Source organism: Erythranthe guttata, chromosome 3 (assembly GCF_056151865.1).
Source record: "Erythranthe guttata isolate IM_541 chromosome 3, IM_541, whole genome shotgun sequence".
NCBI lineage: Eukaryota > Viridiplantae > Streptophyta > Magnoliopsida > Lamiales > Phrymaceae > Erythranthe > Erythranthe guttata.
The window spans coordinates 18,887,708-18,913,534 of NC_142535.1; the positions used below are offsets into that span (position 1 = coordinate 18,887,708).

At 39.2% G+C, this 25,827-nt stretch overlaps 2 protein-coding genes across 3 annotated transcripts; one reads left to right on the forward strand and one right to left on the reverse strand.

Moving 5' to 3' along the window:
* The first annotated feature begins 96 nt into the window (after positions 1-96).
* On the forward strand, positions 97-997 carry LOC105974294 (RmlC-like cupins superfamily protein). The gene is made up of 2 exons (XM_012999361.2): positions 97-523; positions 637-997. The coding sequence occupies exons 1-2, from the start codon at positions 315-317 to the stop codon at positions 836-838; spliced, it is 411 nt and encodes a 136-aa protein (XP_012854815.1). The 5' UTR covers positions 97-314; the 3' UTR covers positions 839-997.
* A 45-nt stretch (positions 998-1,042) lies between these two features.
* Positions 1,043-10,135, reverse strand: LOC105974291 (ATP-dependent Clp protease). Of its 2 annotated transcripts, XR_016030455.1 has the most exons (16): positions 8,731-10,132; positions 8,369-8,430; positions 7,455-7,543; positions 7,238-7,317; positions 6,474-6,524; positions 5,692-5,766; positions 5,516-5,593; positions 5,313-5,369; positions 4,434-4,504; positions 4,229-4,328; positions 4,009-4,113; positions 2,866-2,993; positions 2,021-2,083; positions 1,807-1,929; positions 1,533-1,694; positions 1,043-1,446 (listed from the first exon to the last, which is right to left on the reverse strand). XR_016030455.1 is itself a non-coding variant. In XM_012999357.2 (15 exons), the coding sequence occupies exons 1-15, from the start codon at positions 9,694-9,696 to the stop codon at positions 1,372-1,374; spliced, it is 2,157 nt and encodes a 718-aa protein (XP_012854811.1). In that variant the 5' UTR covers positions 9,697-10,135; the 3' UTR covers positions 1,043-1,371. The 2 variants fall into 2 exon arrangements, 1 of the variants encoding a protein (XP_012854811.1); XM_012999357.2 differs by lacking the exon at positions 2,866-2,993 and having other exon boundaries at positions 8,731-10,135.
* Positions 10,136-25,827: the final 15,692 nt, after the last annotated feature.

Consider the following 25,827-nt stretch of genomic DNA (forward strand, 5'->3'; position numbering starts at 1 on the left):
GGTTTTTTTTTTACCAACAAAGAACTATACTGGTTGCTCAATGGGCAGCTGGAAAATGGAATATTAACAATCAAGAAACTGTATGATTCTGTTCCATCTTAAATATTTATTACTGATAAAAGGTTTTAAATATTTAGCCGAGGCCTGGTGGCATGTACGGTATAAGTACACTAGAGTTGTTGATAAATTAATTATATATGTGGCAAATGTGTGGAGGGTAATCAGAGCAACACGGATTGTGGATTTTAGTGCCTCTATCTCCTCCCTCCTCTTGCTACTGGTAAGAGTACTACACTAAGCATTAATAGGCAAAAATGGCCATTTTTGGGACTGTTGTTGGAACATCTTTTCTATATCCCAACGGCTTTAAAACTGTAACCAAACAGTCCGCTTTTTCATTATCAAGAAGAACAACAGGAAGCAGTTTCCGGCTCAATTGTTCAACCGAGAAATCGAGCATCAAAATTGTTAAAAATCCTCCTGAATCTACACTCTCCGAGCTCGGTGTTCGCTCTTGGCCCAAGTAAGAAATAAGAATTACTCCTTGTCCATGTGTGTTTAATCGCCCAAATTTGCAATTCTTTATGGTTTTGTGATGATGGTTGTTTTGTTTTACGAAAATGTGTATATATATAGATGGGGATGCCCTCCGAGCAAGTTTCCATGGACATACTCTTCGAGGGAGACATGCTACCTGTTGGAGGGAAAGGTCAAAGTGTACCCTGATGATGGTGAGGCAGTTGAGATTGGCGCAGGTGACATGGTCGTCTTCCCCAAGGGAATGACCTGCACTTGGGATGTTTCTCAAGCTGTCGATAAGCATTACAAATTTGACTGAATTCTCAATCATCCATCATCTATCATCTTTCTTTAAAAGTTAAGACCAATCATTTTGATTTTTTCTTTACATTTACATCATGTGCGTGTAACCTGAATAATCCAGCAACTCTTCTCAGTTCTATGTTTCTTTCTATGGGTACGCCACTACAAATTCTAATATTCTGACCTTCACGCAATACATGGGTAAAATAGACAAATGCCAGAGGTAAATTCAGCTGAATTTGCTGAAACTATTTATAAAGAATGTCAGAAGTACAATTATTTTGTCCAATATCTACATTGAATTGTCTTGATTAGAAAACTAGCTGTTCTGTTACCCAAAAAAAACATACTACTTAGCTTCTGTTTTTAACTTCAGTAAATAACTTATCTTCATGTAGGCCGAGACGATTACAAATACAAACACGAATGACTGTTTTACAATACTATCAAGAGAGGGGGGTAAAACAAAAAAAAAATAAAAAAAAAAAAAAAAAAAAAGGAAAATCCCTTTTAGTTATAAGGTGACAAAATGATTGTAATAATTAAATGCTACATGCTCATTGCCCTTGATGAGACCTCCGATTCACCTTCCTGCAGCTCTGCTTCAGCTGCACCTTTTCGTTCCTGGAGAACAAGTCATAGTAGTAATATTGCAGTGTTAATGAGTTGAAAGCGTAATCTGCTTTAAGTCTCTATTATATATCACATACCGCCTCATCTTTCAAGGCTGCTGCTGCTGCAAGGTATCTCTCCAAAGCACCTTCTCCCTCAAGTAATTTACCCCCACACCCAGCTACATCACTTGTACCTACTGATTCTTCGTCAACCACCACAGCATCTACTCTTTCTTTTCCGCTCCTTGCATCTGGTATCTAAACAGAATTTAAAAAAAAAAAAACGGTAACTGAATAATGTAAAACACATGCCGGTATATAGCATTAATAACACTGATGTAATGACAAACCATATATTAACCAAGTTTACCTCATACATAGCATCTGTTAGAAGGCTTTCTAGTATGGTTCTCAATCCTCTAGCACCCGTATTCTTTGATATTGCTTTATTGGAAATCAGTCTTAAGGCTTTCTCAGTAAAGTGTAGCTTCACCTGGAATTTATGCATACACAAACAATTTACTTCATTTACTCAATGACCAAGGATACAAACAGTTAGCTGCATGATGAAGAAAAAGGCTTACGTTATTCATTTCTAGTAACTTCTTGTACTGCTTACCAAGTGCATTTTTCGGTTCTGTTAGGACCTGTAAAGTAAATGAGTGTCAAATATATACAATTCTAAATGAAGGATATTTAACACACACACACACACACACACACACACACACACACACACACACACACACACACACACACACACACACACACACAGAGCAATGAATTAAATAAATTCAACATAGTATTTAGCCGGACCTTGGAGGAGGCTTTGGTTACCATCCTCATATTTAATGTAGTTTTGAGGAATGTTTTAAAATGTGAATAACGATAGCTGACTTACCATATGTATTTAGCATGATTCTAGGCTAACTTATAGATTAAGAATTATATAGTCACCTTAGGCACAAGGGTTAATTTCAACTATAACCCCCAACCCCAACACAACACCCCCCTCCTCCCCCCCCACCAACACACATACACTCCTCTTAAATGCCCAAATTAGAGGCTACTACACTCGTAGATATTAAAAAAAAAAAAAAAAGAAAGCATATGTTACGACTTCTGCTAGATTGTTCCGTTTGTAAACCAAGCAGAATGGGTAAATAACATTTCATCCTCACTTCACACTAAAAAAAATGAAGAATAATGAAATTACCTTCGTAATCTTTTATCTGATATCCTAAGGCGTACAGAAAAAACTGAAGACTAGCTAGGATATATTTTCACAAAGACACTATATGGGACTCGAATTGAATATCTTTGTCACAACAAGCTGGGCATGGGCATGGGCATGATTAAAATCTAGCTCCAGCTCGAGTCAAGTGTTAAATAATGTAAATAACGTCTAGGTTAATAATTATCTAGTTACCTTAGATACAATGCTTGATATGTGCATAAATACTTGTGATTTCTATGGACTAAAATCATTAGAAATTCCTCCACTTTTCTGTTGACGAAAACATTGTTTAGTGTGCCAGCATAGTAGGAGATCCTTAACTGCCATCATCAACATATAGAACTAGTTTCACAATACTATCAAAACCATGACCATTAGAGATAGTTCATACATCAAGCTTTTTCTACATGAATTCAAGGTGACAAATACTAGCAGAAAACAAATTGTTGGATATGGATGCCTGTCCCTATTTTAACTCTTGTATTAGGAATCACACTACGTGCATTGGTAATTGTTTGATAAGAAAGAGAAATATCTGCTTTTCAAAGAGAATCTTCTTCCGTCCATTTACCGTTTACCATCCCAGCCTTACATAATATTTACCGTTTTATGTGGTCTTTACAACAGATTATTGTTGATACTGGTGACTCAGTTGAAGTGAGTTGTCACTAGTATACTTAGATCTCATTTGGTTGGAGAGATTAGCCATGATTAACTAAATAATTGTACTTCATTTGATGTTTGGTAATCCCAATTATTTTCCAGGTCGACCCAGAAATAATATATTATCATGGTTTATATTGACTTTTAGGGAAAGTATTTATTGGACCTTCATGGTGCAATTAATTGGCTTTTCATTATATTAGTTAATCTTATCTTGACTAAGATAATGACTAATCTTATCTTGGGAACCAAACAGGCCTTAGAATATAATCACATATTCCTATATCTTAGCAAGTTCTGCTTGCTACACTAATGCTATGTTCAAGTAAATCACTGCAAATCCTCTAAAGTAGATAAAACTACTGCTCCATCAATGGTGTATGTGGCATCCTTCATTAACTATAGACAGTAAAGTCTCTCTAGTAGAATAGATTAAGTTTTGAAGTTACCTAAAATGTATTCGCACTTTAAACTTTTAACTTAGTTATGTAACATATAAGTAACAGAAACTGATTTTCATCCAACACTTTTGTATCTCTATTGCAGTGACGTTAAAACAGTGAATTCCCAGGCAGGCAAATTAAATTAGAAGTTTAACAAAATTGCTTCTGCCTGTCTAACATGAGATAAAAAGAGGAGATATCAACTGGTACCAGGGGCTATCGTTATTACCTGAACAAGTTGATCTTCTGTAAGGGCTGACAAACTAACCAAAATAGGGAAGCGCCCAATAAATTCCGGTATGAGGCCATACGCTATGAGATCACTACTTTCAACCTGAAAATTTCACATTTTCAGATTTGAAATACAGCTCAAGCCAATTTTGGTAATTCATATAATCCAGGGCAGCCAATGATAATATCTTAGAGATCCCAAGCTCTCTTATTCTTACGGATTCGAGTAGGGATGATGTTATAGAAGCATCAATCACTCCACCTGCTCTCATATTAGCACGTACTGGGGCTCCAAATCCAATTGATGAATCCTGCCGTCTGGGAAAAAAACATTGATAGATTCCATGGTCAACTACGTCTAAGTTATGATCAAGTAACAAAGCATCGTCAGTCATGGAGGAACTAGCAAAAATAGAAAATCACCTCTCAGAAATAGTTTTCTCTAAATCAACAAATGCTCCCCCGCATATAAAAAGAATGTCTTTAGTATCTATCTGAAGCGAAAATAGAAATATTACTGATTATATACTTAGTGAAGAGCAGTGGAACATTATCAATCATAAACTATTCTATCATAAGCCAAAAGGAAAGGGGAATACCAGAGATTGTACACAGTTCCGTGAGAAATGAAACAATAGGTGGAGCACCACATCATGTTCAATTTTGACATTTTTCTACCATCAGAGTAATATCTAGAGAAACTAATAATCCATAATCTAAATAAATTACCACATGGATAAGAAGGTTCCTAATTATGACCAACAATCTATACTTGCCAGGTAGCACAACCTCAACTTGATCTAGCAAAAGTTCACTACCTTTTGTACCATTCTGATTATTATTTTGTTATACTTACTCCACTCCATAAATAGATTATCCGAGAATGATCTAGATTACACAGCTAGCCCAAAGCCTCATATTAATATACACCATGAACATGTTGTAGATAAATAAAACAAATTTGAAAAATGAAATGCAAAAAAAAAATATAAAATTCTTGTTAGTGGTTGCATTTGTCCCACATGGCCAGTTTGTTGGGCTCTTACAATGTGTATAAGTGGAATGACCACCGTCTTCCATGAGCAAGCTTTTGGAGATGAGTTTCACCCAGACCCATTTAACATGGTATCAGATCAGATTTATGGGCAATGGTGGTTTCGGACACCAACCCATATGTATGGGCCACTACGTGTGACGGCGGGTGCTAGTAGTTGAATTCATGTTTATATGTGGAATAGGCACCCTCTCTCTTCTAAAATACTGACCAATATACATTTTAAATAACCATGAGTTCTAAAATACCTGAATATTATCGCCCCGGGGGTGCTTCCTTGCCCCTTTTTCTGGAACATTTACTACCTGGCATAAGAAACGTGACAGAAGTATAAAATATCTTCGAGCCATGACACAATAACAGAGGTATAATTTGTACATATTATGATTAAAATGAATCATATATATTGTCACAAAAATAAAATCAACGTCACTGGGAAACTAAAACACACCGTCCCTTCCAGCATTTTCAGCAGCGCCTGCTGAACACCCTCACCAGAAACATCTCTGCTGGTGTTTAAGCTTTCAGCCTTAATTAAAACCACAAACACAGGAGAAATTATTACAAACGGGAACCATATTGCAAATTGATAGAAGATCAAAATACATAACAAGGAAAGACGATAACCTTCTTAGTTATCTTATCAACTTCATCTATGTACACCATCCCTTGTTGTGCAGCTTGCACGTTAAACTCAGCAACCTTGGAGCAAATTTAAGAAATTAATAGTAGGTCTTATTCACGTGATAATGTAAAGACAACATGTGCACACTCTTTTTCCTTTCAAAATGGAGAGGCATCTCCAGATTTCTTGGTTTTTTTCCCAAGCAAAAGAACTAAAGAGTAGTGAACACTGAAATCTAATATGGGTAAGATAACTAACCAACTTTTTGGCTCAGTCAACTGCACTAGTGTTTATTTCATTTAGTTTAATTTATCCTACTAAACGGATCTGGCAAAACCATATATACTGCATTACCTTAAGCAAGACAAAATAGTTAATCTGACATAATATTACTTTATCTTCTAAAAGTCAAAGCATAGAAAGCAGCTCTGGGCATCTTAACTACATGCACATTACTAATAGAACAGTATCCCGAACTTAGTATTCATACTTAAAAGTTACAACATACACTTCAAGTATTCAGAATTCCAAATTAAAACTATGCACACTCTTTTTTAATCCTAAATCCTTATAGCATCACAACCAGAAATCTCTTCACCTAGACATACTGAATGATTTATTACTACAGTGTGACCACAGAGTTAAGTATGTAAACCACTTCTAACTTACTTAAGTGGAAAACCTATAACAGCATGCAAGCTTCATGGTCAACAATCTATGTTGATGGCATGCATTAGAACAATTGAATATAACACACAATCAAGGAAGAAAATAGTTAGCATACTGTTAGTAGTTTGTACAATATTGATTCAACATCTTCACCAACGTAACCAGCCTGCAAGATACAAAAATTTGCTTTTAGATATGAAGAGCTGAATGAGCATAGATAAACAGATGACATATAGGGATTTTAGAATCGAAAAGAAAAGAAAAGGTTATCATGATTTTGAAAATGATTCAACACATATTTCTTTCTACATGTTTACTCATGAAACTAAAGTTACCCGAAACCTATTTGTCCAGATTAGAAATTCGGTAAAGATTCTAAACAGAGGATATCCTTTTATTGTCGTTACTATCCCAATACAATGTTGCATATTGCACGGTTATCTCTTTCATTTTAGCCATTAATAGAAAATTATATCTTTCAGTTTTCAAATTTACTGTTGACACTCCATGGAGTTTCTTCTTAGAGAGATTTTAAGTTTCTTCTTCAGCTTGACAGAGATTCCAAGATTATTTTTCTCTTATCCTATTATTTAAATTTTCACCCTCTGCAATATTTGTTGGACAAACTTAATTGAAATACAGGAGTTCTGCATAAAAACAACAATGATATTATGACTTGACTAAAAAGAGCAAACAAGTTAATTTGCAATAGCAAATCTCTAATCAAATATTAATCCATATTAAGTCTCGGAAACAATGATGATTGCAAGAATAGAGCTTCATTTTTCGCCACTGAAAATACACAGGGATCCACATCAATAAATTCCTATCCCGGCATTTATATACTTGAAAAAAAAAAAAGTGAAAATAAGAACACACCTGGGTCAAAGTGGTTGCATCTGCAATGACAAAAGGTACATTGACAAAACGGGCAAGAGTTTTTGCAAGTAGTGTTTTCCCTAATTATCATGCAACAATACCATATTAGAGAGACAAGGCCATGATCATGACATACTCATTGAGTAAAGATAGTAAAGCCAGCACAAATTGAGTTGAAGAACATTTAAAGTATGAGATCTGAAACAAGTAATCATACCTGAGCCAGTTGGACCCATCAAAAGTACATTGCTCTTTTCCAAGTCTACATTGTCGTCATTATCTAATCTGGATGATTCATTTTCTGACCTAGTATCCGTGAACAGGCATTTAGACCAGAAATGAGTAAAATGCCACTAATGTATATTCAAATGCTCGTGTAGAACATCACAACAAGATCTACAATTGGAATTTCATTATCATGTTTCTTGCTTCAAACATTTAGATTAGGAGATGACCCCGTTAATGATCTTGCTACCCCCTTTCAGTGTTAAAAGCATTAGTAGGGTCCAGATTCCAACTTTTACCGTCTTCTCGTACACCCTAGTGGTGTATCTCAGGTAATGTCACATTCAATACCAAAGCCACGTATGACCTACACTTGACAATTACTAGGGATAGCAATGACATCCCAGAAAAGACAAGTGGAGCTGGATTTGTGATCATAACTCTTATCTGCCTACTCGACCATGGTAAAATCCTCGAGCGAAAAATAGAGTATGAAAATATTCTGAAACTTGTCGCAAATCCTGAAACTATCCAGTATTTTCTATGAGATTGCCCAATGTGAAGATCATTTGGAATTTGCAGTTTATTCCTAAATAGAAAAAATAATTACAACAAGTGATCATTGAGTGAGAGTCTCAAGTATATGATATATCTAATTCAGAAAAATGGTCGAGAATATGTATTTCAAACTTCGATACACATTGAAGAATAATTGTGCTTGAGTTTTGCAGATATTGAGGTGAATCAGGACCAATCTAGTAATTTGGAGCTTCGACGTTGAGAAGTCAAGTATACTAAGCAAGCGATGCCTTACAGCGGCATTAAATTTGTGATTTTCATTTTTTCTGTTGCCAAAAAATGATTAAATAAATAAATAACTGACCAGAAAGCAAATAAGACACTAACCCCTTCGGCAAAGAGGCATGATAGATCCTTTTGTAGTGATTGTACACAGCCACTGATAGCACCTGCCAGCATCAAGAGCAACAAACTTTAAAATCAGGTTGATGTATGACTGAATTAGTAATGAAATGCTTAAGATAAAGATGATCGAACGAAACACAAAATCGTATTCAAGTAACAACATTCACCCTAGAAACAAGATTACATCAAAAGAGGATGATCATCAAACAAATAATATGTAAAACGGTTTTGATATTGGGATAGGGGAAAGAAAAAGAATAACCAGTTAAATATGTGTATGACTGAGGATACTCATTGGTTATGTACAAGCAAAAAAAAAATGAGAAAAGAAGAATAAATGGAACCTTTTTGGCGCGTTCTTGGCCAATAACAAATTTGTCAAGTCCCTTGCAGATCTCCTTTGGGGTGGGTAATTTTTTACCAAGATTAGAGCCACCCCAGGTGCTCTTATCTCCATTATTAACACCAGCACGAGTTCCATGGCCACCACCACCAGGACCTGATGCTCGAACAACATTGATACCAGGAGCAAAAGGTGGACCAGGTGGGGTATGCACAGCGATCCCATTCCCGGTTGAAGGTGGAGGTGAAGGCCAGTTCTCGGGTGGCTCACTGCCATATGACCTCAAGGTCTCCCAGAAAGAGGGACGCAGCCTCTTCCCATTGTCTTGGGGGTCGGTCAACTTCTTGTCAGAATTAGAATTTTTGTTCTTCACCCTTCCAATCTCAACGAAACTTCCCTGGAGAGGGGACATCTTGAATGGCCTGAAGTAATAGGCCGTCTTACAATTGGGGCAAAGATTTACTGCCTGGAAAGCATTCCCTCCCCCTGCTCCATCTTTGGGGGATGGATTATTGCTGTCGTGGGTATTGTTAGTGTAAGAGTTGTTATTGCTATTGTGGTTGACAATATTGTTATTATTGGGGAAAGTTGGAGGAGCAGGTGCATCACCGAGATCGGAATTGGGTGGGGATGGAGGAATGAGGTGGTGGGAGCGGTTGGTGAAGAGGAGATCCATTTGCTTGGAGCAACGAGGGCAATTGGCTTCCGCCCTAATCCTCCGAGTGATCTGGCGGGGCTCGTCGTTGCCACCACTGCCGCCGCTACTGCCGTTATCCCATCTGTATCTCTCCTGCACTCCGATCAAGGACTCCCTGCGCTTCACACAAGACCCCACGTGCAAACTATTCACCAAACCCCGCTTTTGCACCTGGTTATAATTCCACCTCCACCAACCCCCTTTACATTTCTTCTTCGACACCTCCACGGCCACTTCTCTTAATTTTTTCCATCTCCAAACTCCCGACATATCTACTTCCGGTATATCGTAATCCTATTTCTTCAATCCCGATGAAAACAAATTGCGTTGGGAAAAACAAATTGAGCCGTGGCTGTTACATAAATTTGCTTGAAGCCGAATTCTAATATCAGATGGATGGATTTCTAAATTCTGGAATCTGTAATATAAAGTACAGATTTAATGAAAGACGGTTCGTACATTAATGTCTTTTTATATACACAAGAAATCGAATACTGTTATACAGGGAGAGCAGAAGATAATGTACGAGATCATTTGTAGGAGAAGCAAAGCCCAGATTAGATTAGAAGATTAAAGCCAACTAGCCAAGAATCAGACGATGGGGAAACGAGTGGAATTTACATATATCCTGGGGACACAAATCCAATATTCCAAAAGGGTGCGCATTTGGACCGGATGGTCCGCCCATGGAAGAAAAACGGATGCTAATAGTTGAAAGACGCGTGGATATTATTAATACAAATTGTCAAAGACGCGTTATATGCAAGCCCATTTTCTTATTAGTTTAAGACCTCCAACATCAAAATACTAATTTACCCTTAATGAAATGTAAAATCAAATAAAAAACATAAAGCATTAAAAAATAAAAATAAATCATTTTCTTTGTGCAAGACGAAATAAAATACATAAATCCAGAAACCCCTCTTTCTTATTTCACGACTTAAAACTCTCATCCTTCTTCCCCTTCTTCTTCACAAACCCACTGATGATGCTAAAGTTTAGCTCACCTAGGATAGTGTAGAAAACGAGCTGGGAGAGCAAAGCTGATCAGTAGCTAGTCAACTCGATGTTCCTGAGGTCCCTACAAAACAAGTACACGTGAACTAAGCCGGGGGTTGATCCGGCGGAAACCCCTCCGACGCTCAAGTCAGATGTATGGATCGTAGAGAGAGTAGAGAGAATAAAACTTGAGGTGAATTGTCAAATATGAGAACGTACCTTTTCCAATGAATAAACCATCTATTTATATATCGTTAAATGGGTTGGGCTTACTTTGTTGGGCCCAAGCCTTATTTTGAAGGAGCTTGGGCTTTCGCGTGATGGGTCCACTTGGTAGATAAATTTGAGGGCCCATTGGGCCGGCCTATTTAGGTATATCATTAAGCCCCCCAACTCTCGATTTGAGACGGGGACGTGTGTAGAGGGATCCGGGTCGTGTCGAGAGTTAATTGCGGCGTTGATTGAATTGTTTTCGTTGCCGGTGGATTAATTCCTTAATTTTAAGTAAGGAATAATTGTATTTGTTTGGCAGCGAGGTATATATTTAAGGGTTTTAAATATTGTACCAGGGCCAGATAAATAGACTCCTTTTGCGGTGGAAAGTATTAAACTCCAACTCTTGCAATTACTATGGGTATGTTTTTTTTCTGAACTCTATGTTTTCTTCTGTGCTATTTGTCTCTTGAAAAAAAAAATTGTGTGGTAGAGTAGAAAATTTTTTGTTTCTTGGTTGCTTTGTCGGCGAAAATTATTTTTCTCATGTCGAACTCGGGTAATTCGAAATCATTGCGGATTAAACTTCGAGATTCGGTTGAAGGGGGCAAGAAAACTTTTGGTACGGTGGGCTTGGAATCCGAGAATCTTGTGGTATCGGGTGCGAAAAACGGATCTACATCCGGAGGTGTGCGAAATTCCGTGCAGATGGGGGTAGATGGCTTGGAGGTGGGGGGCGGCTCCAGCCGCGTTTCCAGCCAATCAAAATCGCGTGAGGGCGCGCGCTTCGAGGTCAGAGAGGAGCTGAGCCGAGCCGTGGAGGGGGAAGCCGGGTCGGTGGCTGAGGAGGGGAGGGTTGGTGCACGTGGTCCAATGGGAGGAGGCCACGTGCGCGCCTCGGGTAGGGCAGAGTTGAGCAGACGCCCACTTGGGCCAGCCGTGGGCAGAGGCGCGTCAGATTTGCGGGGACGCGCGCGCGGGATTGGGGCGTGTCCCGACGCGCGCGTGGTGGCAGATGGAGAGGGCGGTGATGACGCGCGCGCGGTGCCCAATGTGGGCGCGCGTACGCGCGCGTCGCTGGATGGTTTCGGGGCGCGTGAGCGCGCGTTTGTGGCTGGGGAAGAGCCACGTGGGCTAGCTGTACTGGGGGACGCGCGCGCGCGTGACTCCGCCCATTTTGGGGTCGCGCGCGCGCGTGAGGGCGCGTGTGAGGTCGGTTTCGGGCTCGGTTCGCGCGAAATTAATGGGCAAATTTCCGAAGGTGTTGATGCGCGTGATATTTTACATGGGGGAAGTTTTGGTCGGCGAGAAATCATTGAATCGTGGAGTGACGATGTAGAAGTGCATAAGGATATTACTATTCCCCCTACCGTTGATGAAACGGATTCCAGTAGACGTCGTTATGGGCGTCAAGTCGTGGACTTTGGGAGCGATAGTGATGATTCGAATGAAGTTCCGTTGGCGAGTGAACATCCGGTGTCAAGTAGTGAAGTTGAGCCGACGGATGACGAGGGGGAGGAAGATGATATTCCGCCAGGTGATGTTGAGGTTGACACGAGGAGGCAAAAGAAAAAGAAGCTAATTAATTTGGACTTAGTTGATTTTGATAGTGTGTTGACGGAAGAGCATCTGCACTCTATTCGTCGTTTATCTGGAGCGCCAAGTAATGTTGAGTTGTTGTTGCCTCAGAAGGGTGACCGTTTGTATTCGCCACCCGACGGATTTCATACGGTGTTTTTGGGTTACTTGACGTGTACATCTCAGATTACACCGCATCCGACCTTGTTGAAGGTTTGCGAGGAATTTAAGATAGGGTACAGTCAGTTAACGCCGACTGCAGTTCTTACGTTCGAGGCGTTTCACCATAGGTTGTCTTTAGTTGGTTTGCCTTTGACCGTGAGTTTGTTCAAGGCGTTATTTACGTTACATCGTCCCAATATGACGCCTTTCTTTTGATTTCATCCTCGCGTTCCTTATCGATTCGTGAAGAGTGTGAAGTTATCTTTGGGGAAATGGAAGACCCATTTTTTTTATGTGAGGGCTCCCACTTTTGAAGTTCCTGTTGTTTGGAATCCTTCGTGCGAGAGTTTCACGATAACTGCGAATATGGCGAAAAGGATTGAAGAGTCGGGATTGTGTGACGTGGAATTTGACCCGAGGGTTTTAATACCAAAGCCGAAGGGTCAGCGCTGTATATCCTTTTGTTGCCTTGACTTGTGTTTTTTTTTTTTTTTTTGTAGTTCTGTGGTAGTATATACCTCATGTCTCTTATGTGTTTGTTATCTTCTGTAGATGGGGGTATCACTTTTGCGGCACTTCAAGCTAAAGCGAATAAGACGTCGAAGAAGGCATCGAAGAAGGTGCCTTCTACGTTGGGAGGTTCTTCAAGTGGTTTGCTTTGTGAGGAGGTCCATGTAGAAATTCCTCGAGTTGTCGCAGATGACCGTAGCAGTGCTGGCGAAGTGGAGGGACGTCCACTGACGAAGGTTCGTGGCAAGGGAAAGAGGGTGGATACTGAGTATGTGGCTGTTCCTAAGCGTCCACGGGTAGACCCAGAGGAGACTTATGCTTTCCATGGTGGAGGAGGGAAACAACTGTTTACTTATGGCGTAAACCGCGATGGTAAGGAGTCGTACTGGGATGTGTCGGACTATGATTTGCCGATGTTGAGTACCGAGGGTTTCGTTAGGGAGTATGATCGTGCTCGGATGTCTGGTAAGGGTCCTTCTCATATGCTAGAGTTAGCTGGTGGAGACATATGTCGGGTGAGTCCTTGTTTATTTAAAATCATATTAAGTGTCATTTCCCCTCTTCTTTGTGTAAAATTTTTTTTTTTTTTTTTTTTTTTTTTTTTAGTTGGTAGCGACTTGGAGATATCATATGGAGCACGGTAGGAATGTGGAGGCTAGGGAGGAGGAGGAGAGGGCTCGTAGTCAAGCGCGTGAGGATGAATTTCTAAGCCAGTTGGAGGTAGCGCGGTCTGATCTTGCTCTACGCTCGGAAGAGCTTGCTCGGCGCACAGAGGAGCTTGCTGAGAAGACAGAGGAGCTCGAGGTTATTCGAAGTGAAGCGAAGGCATATAAGGATGATGTTCATAAGTTGAACGTATGCTACGACCAGCTCAAAGAGAAATATGAAGTTGAAAAGGCGACGGGGAAGAGGTTCCTCACGACATCAGGTGGTGTGGCTTATAAGGAGTCCATCGTGGAGGAAACCAAGGCTAGCTTCCGAGGTAGTGACGAGTGTACAGCTATGATTGAGGAGCACGCATTGGCTGTGGTTTATAAGCCATTAGTGCGCGCTTGTCGCAAATATCTGCGCGATGCGGGTGGTATCAGCGAGAAAGTGATTCGTGGGATGGAAGCTGGCATATCCGATGAAGAGGAAGATGAGGTAAATGTCAATGGGACGGGCACGGAGCTCGTGAATGATGTGGTTGCGGATGACTCCACTGTGGGTACGTCTTCCGCTCGCGGTAGGGGAGTTTAGATTTATTTGCTAGAGTAGTTAACTTTCCCCCCCTTTTTTTTTTTATTTTTGATATGGATTTCTTAGTTTGTTTTTATCGCTGATGTAGTTGAGTATGTCCACTACTATTTTATTTGAATTTCTTCCTCGTTTGACTTTGAAGTATAAGATTTCGATTTATTTATTTTGACATTGTCAAGAATTAATGCGTTGCTTTTATGTGTTTACATTAGCATTATACGCGATGTACTTGAGGAGGGGATCAGTCTCCCAAGGTTTTTGTTAGGGGTCGTGCCCTTTGTTTTTGACCACTTGGGTCTATAATATTTTTGTCCGTGGCCACGTTTTAAAAGTAGCACCTCGTGAAACAGTTAAAGGGACTTAGCTAATCCAGCTGGCCAGGCTATACGGATTATCCAAATCACTCTAAGTGTTTGTAGGGTGGTATTGATTTGAACTCATGGTAAGAGGTAATTTGTATAGACGTAAAGGCGTAGATAGTAAAGCGAAAAATATTATTTATTCAACGATAGCATAGGAGAATTGTTACATGCCTATGTGAGGCGAATGTAAGTAAATGACTAATGCGATGGGCTTACGTGAGGCAAAGGTAAATAACTACTGGTGGAGCGAGAAAGAAAAAAAAATTGACTTGATAAAAATTGTTCTAAGTGATTGTACTACACTTGTTCTTCTTCTTCCACGTCTTGCTTGTACTCGTTCGTTTTGCTGTGTTGATGGTAAAATGAATTCCTTTGGCGTTTCTATGCCTGTCAAATATAATTGCGAAAAAAGAATTTTGTCTAAGCATTTGTATTGAAGACTTAGTAATTGAAGCTGAGGGGATGCGTATTGCCGATCTACATACCATGCTATGGTGATGTATTTTCTTCCTCGCACTTCGAGATATAAAATCAACTCGTGAGTTGATGCGAGTTACTATGCGATCATGCCTGCTAGTGGAATTATTTTTTCACGTTAGTAGGAGTAAATAAGATCATCCGTGTGTTGAATGCTAGTGGAAGTATAGTTACCCTTGGCGATGTGGTATGGAGTGTTCTCGCTCTTTGTGCCGTTGCTTGAGTAATATGCATCCTCTTTTAATGGAGCTCAATCTGTAATAAGATGGTGGGATGTGATGAGGAATTGCTGGTGAAAATAACTTTACTAGCCCCCCAGTTGAGGTGGGATGTTAACGCACCTGGTTATGTAGTAGAAAAAATTCTAACCATCTAGGAACAGCTTACAAGACGAGTTACGTGGAAGGTCGTGGAGCCTGCAGATGCGACAATTTGTAAGTAACTTTCATATAGAAGGGGTATGGATGGTGACCTTAACCGATCTGAAGTAAGGTAGATGTATACCTTAAGCGTAGAACTGTTTGAGGTTCCCTATATTCCATGTTCTGGGTATAGGGTGTCCATCAATGTTCTCGAGGCGATATGCTCCAGTGTTGACCACTTTTGTGATTTTATACGGTCCTTCCCACTTTGGGTCGAGCTTACCGATGGGGTGAGAGGCTTCAGCTTTTCGGAGGACTAAATCTCCGACTTGAAAGGAGCGAGGGCGGACCTTTGAGTTATATGCCTTGGCCATGCGTGATTTATACATCTGTTGTCGGATGTATGCAATCTCACGTAACTCATCTACAAGGTCTAGGCTTCCTCGCATAACTTCTTCATTAGCTGCTGGATCATAGTTGGTGATTCTCCAAGATGGTTCACCTATTTCAACGGGTGCTATAGCTTCTGTTCCGAAAGCTAGATTGAAAGGCGACTCTCCGGTTGCTGCGCGTGGGGTTGTGCGATAAGCCCATAGGGCGTTAGGCAATTCTTCCACCCATTTTCCTTTGGCACTTCCCAGCCTTGTCTTAAGGTGTTGGAGGATGGTGCGATTTGTAACCTCCGTCTGGCCGTTAGCTTGTGGATTTGCTACCGATGTGAAGAACTGCTTGATGTCCAAGCCGATGCACCAATTTTTTACTTTGTCACCGCAAAATTGGGTTCCATTATCCGAGATGATGGAACGCGGGATTCCGAAGCGGCACACGATGTTCTTCCATAGAAATTGGATGACTTCTTCTTCTCGGATGCGTGCTAAGGGTTCAGCTTCCACCCATTTGGTGAAGTAGTCCACTGCTACAATGAGGTATTTGCGTCCTCCTGTGGCGGGCGGGAATGGTCCAACTAAATCCATCCCCCATTGGGCGAAAGGGATGGGGCTGTCAATTGGTTGCATTAACGCCGCTGGCAGGTGAGTGATATTTGCATGCTCTTGGCAGGGTTTACACTTCCGGACTAACTTCTTCGCGTCTTCATGCATCGTTGGCCAATAGTAGCCTTGCCTCAGTAGTTTGAGAGCTAAAGTTCTCCCGCTTAAATGATTTCCGCAGATGCCTTCGTGTACTTCTCTAAGTACGTAATCCGCTGTGGTCGGGTCGAGGCACTTGAGGTAAGGGAATGAGAACCCTCGTTTGTATAACTCTTCTCCCACTATGACGAAGCGAGCGGCTCTCGTTTTTAACTTTCGTCCTTCGGTGGAATTCGCTGGAAGTTCTCCCTTCTTGAGATACTTCAGGATTGGAGTGAACCAGCATGGTTCATCCTCCTCGGTGTATTGTACTTCAGTGGGTGAAGTTATCTCTGGCTGAGGTGAGGTGAGGAGCGTCACCTTCCGGCTTCCGATGCTAGCCATGGAGCTTCCAAGCCTAGCTAGTTTGTCAGCATGGACGTTATTGGAGCGAGGTACTTGTCTTATCTCGTAGCTCTCGAATTTAGATAAGAGAGTGTGCGCGAGAGCTAAGTATTTGGCCATGGTGTCTTCTTTGGCCTCGTACACTCCGAGTACTTGGTTAACGACGAGCTGAGAGTCGCTTTGGATTAGGAGCTTGCGCGCTCCGGCTGCTAGGGCGAGGCGGATTCCCGCTATCAATGCTTCGTATTCAGCAACGTTGTTTGAGGCTGTGAATTCGAATCGCTGCGCATATTCGAATTCGTCTCCGTCGGGATTTGTTAGGACGATACCCGCTCCACCTCCTGTGGCAGTGGAAGACCCATCAACGTTTATTGACCAAGTAGGTAGAGAAGTGCTTTCTTCTACACCGGTCATTTCGACTAAAAAATCAGCCAATATTTGCGCTCTGATAGCTGGGCGGGGTTTGAACTCCACTCCATATTCACTTAGCTCTATCGCCCATTTTGCTAATCGTCCGGATGTTTCGGGACTTCTTAGTATTTGCTTCAGGGGATAATTTGTGAGAACCACCACTTGATGTGACTGGAAGTACGGTCGAAGCTTCCGAGCTGCCTTGATGAGGGCGAGAGCGAGTTTCTCCATGTTGGTGTAGCGTTGTTTGGCTACTTGGAGTGCGCGACTTATGTAGTATATGGGTTGGTGGCCCTTTTCCCCATCTCGGATGAGGACTGCGCTGACGGCATTAGCTGAGGTAGCTAGGTATAGTAGGAGGGTGTCTCCGGGCTGAGGTTTTGTGAGCAGGGGTGGGGATGCTAAGTATGACTTTAACTCTGTGAAGGCCTTTTGACATGCCTCATCCCACTCGAATTTTCTTCCTCCCCTTAAAATCTTGAAAAAGGGGAGAGCCTTGTCCGCTGACCTTGAAATGAATCTGTTAAGGGATGCCAGACAGCCGTTGAGCTGTTGAACTTTCTTGATCGACGTCGGCGGAGCCATGGAGGTGATTGCTTCGATTTTCGCGGGGTTAGCTTCGATTCCTCGCTGCGAAATCATATATCCCAAAAATTTACCTCCCCGAACTCCGAATGAACATTTGAGGGGGTTGAGCTTCATCTTATATTTTCGCAGGGTGGCGAAACACTGATCCAGATCCGTTAGGTGGTCCGAGACCTTAACACTTTTGACGAGCATGTCGTCGATGTACACCTCCATATTTTTACCAATCTGATCTGCGAACATCTTGTTCACTAGACGCTGGTAGGTGGCTCCTGCGTTTTTTAATCCGAAGGGCATGACTTGAGAGCAGTAGATGCCTTGGTCAGTGATGAAACTAGCTCTCTCTTGATCTTCTGGCGCAAGTAAGATCTTGTTGTACCCTTGGTATGCGTCGAGGAAGCTGAGGAGCTCGCATCCCGAGGTCGAATCGATGAGTTGATCGATCCTAGGTAGGGGAAAAGGGTCCTTAGGACAAGCTTTGTTGAGGTCGGTGAAGTCTACGCATAGTCTCCACTTGCCACCTGGTTTTGGAACGAGTACTACGTTCGACAGCCATTCAGGATACTGGACTGGTCGTATGTGGCCCGCTTCAAGGAGTTTTGCCACTTCCGCTTTGATATGCTTGTTGCGCTCAGGACCAAATGTCCTTTTCCTCTGTTTGACTGGCTTCATCCTCTTGTCGACGTTAAGCCGATGTAGGGCTACCTGTGGGGGAATGCCTGACAAATCTTGGGCTTTCCATGCGAACACATCTCCATTGTGTCGCAGGAAGTTGATTAGCTGCTGCTCTGTCTTAGGATCTAAATCGGATCCGATGCGTAGGAGTTTGGAATTATCTCCAGGTGTGAGCTCTATGAGCTTAAGCTCTTCGACAGCCGCTAGCTTGATACTATCGTCTGGTACACTGATGAGGATTTCTTTATTGTCCTCAATGATCGCATTGACCCACTTCCGTTTGTCGGATTTTTGGGAATCGTCTCCCTTTCCGGGTGGTTTAGGCTTCTTTGAGGGTTCTCGTAGGGCCCTTGCATAGCATTCTCGAGCGAGACGTCTATCTCCAAGTACTTCCCCCATTCCATAGGGAGTAGGGAACTTCCACTTCTGATGATAGGAGGAAGGCACTGACTTGAATGTGTGGATGGCTGGCCTCCCCAGAATGATGTTATAGGGTGATGGTCTGTCGACGACGAGGAACTTGATTAGTTTCGTGATTCGACAGGGGTCTTCCCCTAAAGAGACGGGCAGCTCTACTTCTCCCATGGATAAAATGCCTTCTCCTGTGAATCCTTTCAGGGGTGTGGAGACGGGATTAAATCGGGCATTATCTATGCCTAGCTGCTTAAAAGCGTGGAGGTACATGATGTCAGCTGAGCTTCCACCGTCCACTAATATCTTCTTGACCAAGAAGTTGGCCACCGTTGTTGTTACTACCAATGCATCGACATGGTCTTCATCCGGACCTTCGAGGTCGGAGGAGTTGAAGACTATGCTGGGATCAGGTCTTCGTATTTGATATATGCGTTCGGATGGAGAAGCGTGTTCTTGATTCATGCGCGCTGATCGGGCGAGTGTGCGTCTTGCATTTTGTGAATCGCCCCCCGCCGGTCCTCCGGAGATAAAGGAGATGATTCCCCGGGTGGGATGGTTATCATTGTTATCTAGGTCACGTCGGTGACCCCCATCCTCTCGCCTTTGCTGTTGATCTCGATTATTATCTCGACGTGGAGGATCATCACGGCGCTTGTTTCGAGGCTTATCAATGTATTCGCCTAAATGGTCTTGTTTGATCAGCCTCTCGATCGCCATTTTGAGTTGTGCACATTCCTCCGTAGTATGCCCTCTGTCCTTGTGGAATCGACAATAACGATCCGACTTTTCTCGCTTTGCGTTTGGCTGCATAGGACGTGGAGGCTCTGCTAAACCTTTCTGTTCTATCACGTGAAGGATTTCCGTGAGGCGAGTGTTTAGCGGAGTGAACCTATTGTAGGAGGAAGAGGGTTGGCCTTGAGGTGTAAGTGGTGGACGTCGATCATCGCGCCTCCTATTGTCTTGACGGTCATCTTCCCTTTTCCTTTTAGGAGGAGCATGGGTAGAGGCTTCCTCTATCCGGACGTATTTTTCGGCTCGATTCAGTAACTCCTCTAAGTTGCCTAGGGGTCTTCCGGCAATAGATTCCTTGAATCTGCCCGGTTTTAAGTTCTGTTGCATAATCCCGGAGAGCATGTCTTGCCCCACACTGGGGACTTCATGGACGGCTTCTACGAAACGTTTGATGTAGTTGCGGAGCGTTTCGTTATCTCTCTGTACTACTGAGAAGAGATGAGCTGGGGTTTTGGCATATTGTTTGTTGATAGCGAATTGGTTGGTGAATCGGGTTGACAGTCGAGCGAAGGTGTCAATCGACCCTATGGGTAGGGAGTTGAACCAGTTCATCGCTCTCTTGGAGAGAGTGGTACGGAACATTTTGCACATAGCAGCATCCGTCGGGCCATATAAATCCGCCATGGCACTGAATTTCTCTATATGTTCCTGTGGGTCGGTGGTTCCTTCGAATTGAGGTAACCCCGAGATCTTTACTCCTTGAGGTAGTACCTCGTTGAGGATGTCTATGGTGAAGGGACTGCGTCTTGCTGGGAGAGGCATCCTCTCACCCATCTGATTATTTGGTTGGGAGAAAAGGTTTTGGCGAGACATTCGGCTGTTTACTTCGCCTTCTCCCTCATTAAAGAGAGGGACTCTCCGTGGTGACGCATTCCCCCTTGGGGGTGAGCGCTGACGCTGCTGTCTGGGCTGTGCCCCTCGGTGGTTGGTAGATAATTGCACTCGGGATCGTGGATCCGAGGTAGAGGAGGAGACACTTATTTGATTCGGTATTGGCTGTGGGTCCACGGGTGGCGCTACAGGTGGAGCTGGCGCTGGTATCACATTGGGAGCGTTTGCTCCCATCGTGGCGATATATTGAGTTACGGCCTCCGTGGCGGCGCGAGTAGAAGCTTCCGCTATCATACGTTGGAGCGCGTCCTCGGTTATTTGAACCGTTCGAGGAGCAGGGAGTGGTGGATCGGCGAGTGGTGGGTCCCGAGGGGGGATCACCTGAACCTCGCGAGGTGGATCTGCAGCACGTGGAGGAAGTGGCTCCGCGGCGCGTGGAGGAGGTGGTATGCCAGATCCTCCACGGACGGGAAGGTTATTAGCCGTGTCATTTTCTCTCCGAGCTGATGCCTCAGGAGGATCTTGTTGGCTACGTGATCTGGTTTGCATCGTTCCCACAGACGGCGCCAAAATGATGATGCTAAAGTTTAGCTCACCTAGGATAGTGTAGAAAACGAGCTGGGAGAGCAAAGCTGATCAGTAGCTAGTCAACTCGATGTTCCTGAGGTCCCTACAAAACAAGTACACGTGAACTAAGCCGGGGGTTTATCCGGCGGAAACCCCTCCGACGCTCAAGTCAGATGTATGGATCGTAGAGAGAGTAGAGAGAATAAAACTTGAGGTGAATTGTCAAATATGAGAACGTACCTTTTCCAATGAATAAACCATCTATTTATATATCGTTAAATGGGTTGGGCTTACTTTGTTGGGCCCAAGCCTTATTTTGAAGGAGCTTGGGCTTTCGCGTGATGGGCCCACTTGGTAGATAAATTTGAGGGCCCATTGGGCCGGCCTATTTAGGTATATCACCCACCAAGAAATCATACACACCAAAATTATCGAATACATACCAAACATTCACGATGGAACCAAAAAACAATGATATGATGGTTTACGAGGGTTGAGAACACAATGAAATATGTTTTAACCGTTTATTTTTGCTTTTGGGTCGGTTTTTTTTTGTTGGGAAAAAAATTCGACGATACCAAAAATCAGTCTGCAAATACCGATTTTTGTTACTAGAGTCGGTAACCACATTCCGATTATTTTAATAAAAATCGGTACTTAAAGACCGATTTTTGTAGTAAAATTGGCATGACAACACCGATTTGTTTTTGTATTATCGGTATTATATTTGATTCTTTATCTATAAATTTCTCTTACAAAACTAATCTTTTTTTACTATGCTACTCAACCTCATATATTCTGGATAAGCTATATTTTAACTTACATTATTTTGATTAAGGTTTATAAATATATACTTATTTTGTGCTATTACCTACAAATATTCTGTTATGTTCCTGTAGGATGTTTGTGTTCAAAAAAATCGCTAAAACCCCATAATCTTATATATAAAAGAAAGAAACGCTGAGCAACCCTAATAAACCCTAATAGCATTCCTGTAATTATTTATTTTTAATATTTTTTATTTATATATAAAAGAAAGAAACGCTAAGCAATCCTAACGGCATTCCTGTAATTATTTATTTTTAATATTTTTTATGTACTTTCCTACCTATATTTTTCAACAAATCAAAATTGACACTGAACCTTGAAGAATCCTTTCGGCTTCAATCTTCTATTTTTCATGAACATATCTCAAAAGTCAAATCTTATATCTCAAAAGTCAAATCTTAAGAGATAAAGATAAAAATTCGATTTGTTAAATCTTAACCTATTTATTTGGATTATAAATTTTACTACGTAAAAAAAAAAACTAATGTTATATAAAATACGAATAGTACTATTTTCTTATAAATTTTACTATATTAGTGTATTATATTTTTTCTTATGTATTAAATTGATAATTTTTTATCACTTTTAAAATATGATCCCGTGCATCGTACGGGAAAAAATGCTAGTAAAGATTAAAAGAGTGCTAGATATGTTATTGTAATTATTTAGTACCTTCCTCGCAATAAAGAGGAAAAACGTGATGATATCCATAACTGTTCTGGCAAACTTTTTTGCAAACCGTTTTTATAAATATATAATATATAGATGTAGATATATAATAAACCCTAATAGCATTCCTGTAATTATTTATTTTTAATATTTTTTATTTATATATAAAAGAAAGAAACGTTAAGCAACCCTAACGGCATTCCTGTAATTATTTATTTTTAATATTTTTTATGTACTTTCCTACCTATATTTTTCAACAAATCAAAATTTACACTGAACCTTGAAGAATCCTTTCGACTTCAATCTTCTATTTTTCATGAATATATCTCAAAAGTCAAATCTTAAGAGATAAAGATAAAAATTCGATTTGTTAAATCTTAACCTATTTATTTGGATTATAAATTTTACTACGTAAAAAAAAAACTAATGTTATATAAAATATGAATAGTACTATTTTCTTATAAATTTTACTATATTAGTGTATTATATTTTTTCTTATGTATTAGATTGATAATTTTTTATCACTTTTAAAATATGATCCCGTGCATCGTACGGAGAAAAATGCTAGTAAAGATTAAAAGAGTGTTAGATATGTTATTGTAATTATTTAGTACCTTCCTCGCAATAAAGAGGAAAAACGTGATATCCATAACTGTTCTGGCAAACTTTTTTGCAAACCGTTTTTATAAATATATAATATATAGATGTAGATATATATTATATATAATGATTTATACTGCTTTATGGAATCTTCATACATAAAGGGCTTGAACATTACATTGCACAACTTAACGAACGATCATTAAGATTGCAATATACATCATGATTTCCTTCATAATATATAGATTTTGTTTCAATTTGGTTTAATTAGTTAATTCTTAATATAATGAAATATTATTTTAAATAATATCACATTAATCATTCAACGTAAATTTGAAATGTGAAGTGTAATTCATATATATATATATATATATATATATATATATATATATATATATATATATATATATATATATATATATATATATATATATATATATATATATATATATATATATATATATATTGCGAATACTTGACATATATTCCATAAGATTTTATTTTATTTTATTTATATATTAATAATAATAATAATCATAATAATAATAATAATAATAATAATAATAATAATAATAATAATAATAATAATAATAATAATAATAATAATAATAATAATAATAATAATAATAATAATAATAATAATAATAATAATAATAATAATAATAATAATAATAATAATAATAATAATAATAATAATAATAATGGAAAACGGAGAATATAGAGAGAAGAGAATTACGAAAGCATGGCGAGAGAAGATACATAATTTAGTTTAGCAAGAGAAATGAAGATTGCGGAATGAAATTTTTGTTTGAATTAATTATTTCCTATAAGGGGTAGAATAGAGACTTGAGAATAATTCATTGTGTATGGTATAACATAATTTTGAAATATACATACGAAATTTTATTAAAAAAACGTGTATAAATAATTTAAGACGAGGCGTTGTTATGGAAAACAACATTACAAAAATCTACTAAAATGAAAGTTACATCACGAAAGAAGAAATAAAATCCAGAAAAAACAAATTTTTCCTTTTTCTTGCGTAATTTCTTCAACAATTTTGTTGATGAGGTTTGGACATTAAGAACAACGTATGAAGAATCCAAACTCCACTCTTAGAAGGAGGAAATAGAGAATTTAGGCAACAATTCCCAATATTGTTATTAGTTCAGATAATGATACCAAATCCTGCACTATAACTTTAACGAAGGAAATTTATTGCTCCAATCAGATGTTAAAGTGGAGTTATGTTAACATAAAAGATTGAGTTAATGTGAATAAATCAATTTTTGATGATAATACACAAATATCTGTATAAAAGACAATGTTTGTTATAATCATGAACAACTTAACCAAAATTTATAGTATATGATTACAGAAGTACGAAATATGCATACTAAATTAATAAAAGTCCCACTTAAATTATAAAGTCATAGAATGGCGTATGTACCATTCAATTTATCGTCCGAAAGTACTTGTCTTTACAATTATCGACACTCATATCTGCAAAACATAAACAAAGCCAATAATTGTGAGAATGATATGTATGCAAAAACAATTATTAGGTGTGCATAAAATAATTAATAAAAAATCATATCGTAAATTGAATTGTATAATAATGGACATGAAAGTTAAATAAAAGAGATCAAACTTGTATCTTGTGTATATTTTGGTGTGGAGAAGTGCTAGCTGCATAATTTGAAGTGATGGATATCGATATTTATATTGGTGGAAAATCTTGTAAAAAGGTAAAAATCAAAAAAATATTAGGAAACGTAGTATTAATTATCAGCCTAAACGATTTTTTCGAATTTCCCTAATAAATAATATATTTTACTAATGAAAAAAAGAAGTTATCATTTATAAGGCACGATAAACGAATATGATTATGATTTTAATACCATAAATGATATTTCTTATGAGTTTAAATAGTTTTGAATAACAGTTAATCATTAATAATAATAATCTACTGTTTATTAACATTTAAAAATTACGATTAAATAGCTGAATTGTACACAAAATAATTAAAATCATGTGATGAAAATAACAATAGATGTCAATAATGAAAAAGAAAACCTCAATACAAAATGACGAAATAACTAAATGCATAATAAAAATAAAATGATGGTGGAATAAGTGAATATGTGGTCGGTTTATATACTTCTCTATGAACAATGAAAAAATAAACAATCAATTAAATATGGTAATAATATAAAAAAAAACATTAAATGCAATAGAAGGATGATATATTTTTTTATTGAAAAGAAATACTGTAGATATATATTCTAGGAATACATATCCTATATGTAAAGAAGAGAATATTATTATACTTTAAATCACATCATTTTAGTAAATATTCTTACCATTCCAATATTTACTATCCTAATCAAAATATATTATGGAGATTCTGAATTATTTGAAAAAATCGATACACATATTTTTTTAGTAAAAAAATATAAATATATAAATATTTGATTACACACGTTTTTTAATAAAAAATATAAATCTTAATATTATATTGAAACTAATATATTAATTTAAATAAAAAAACTTAAATATCTAATTCTATAAATATAAAATATTTCAAGGAATTAATACTACATAACGTATGAAATATATACAAAATATTAAAAAAAAATTGAATATTCATACATT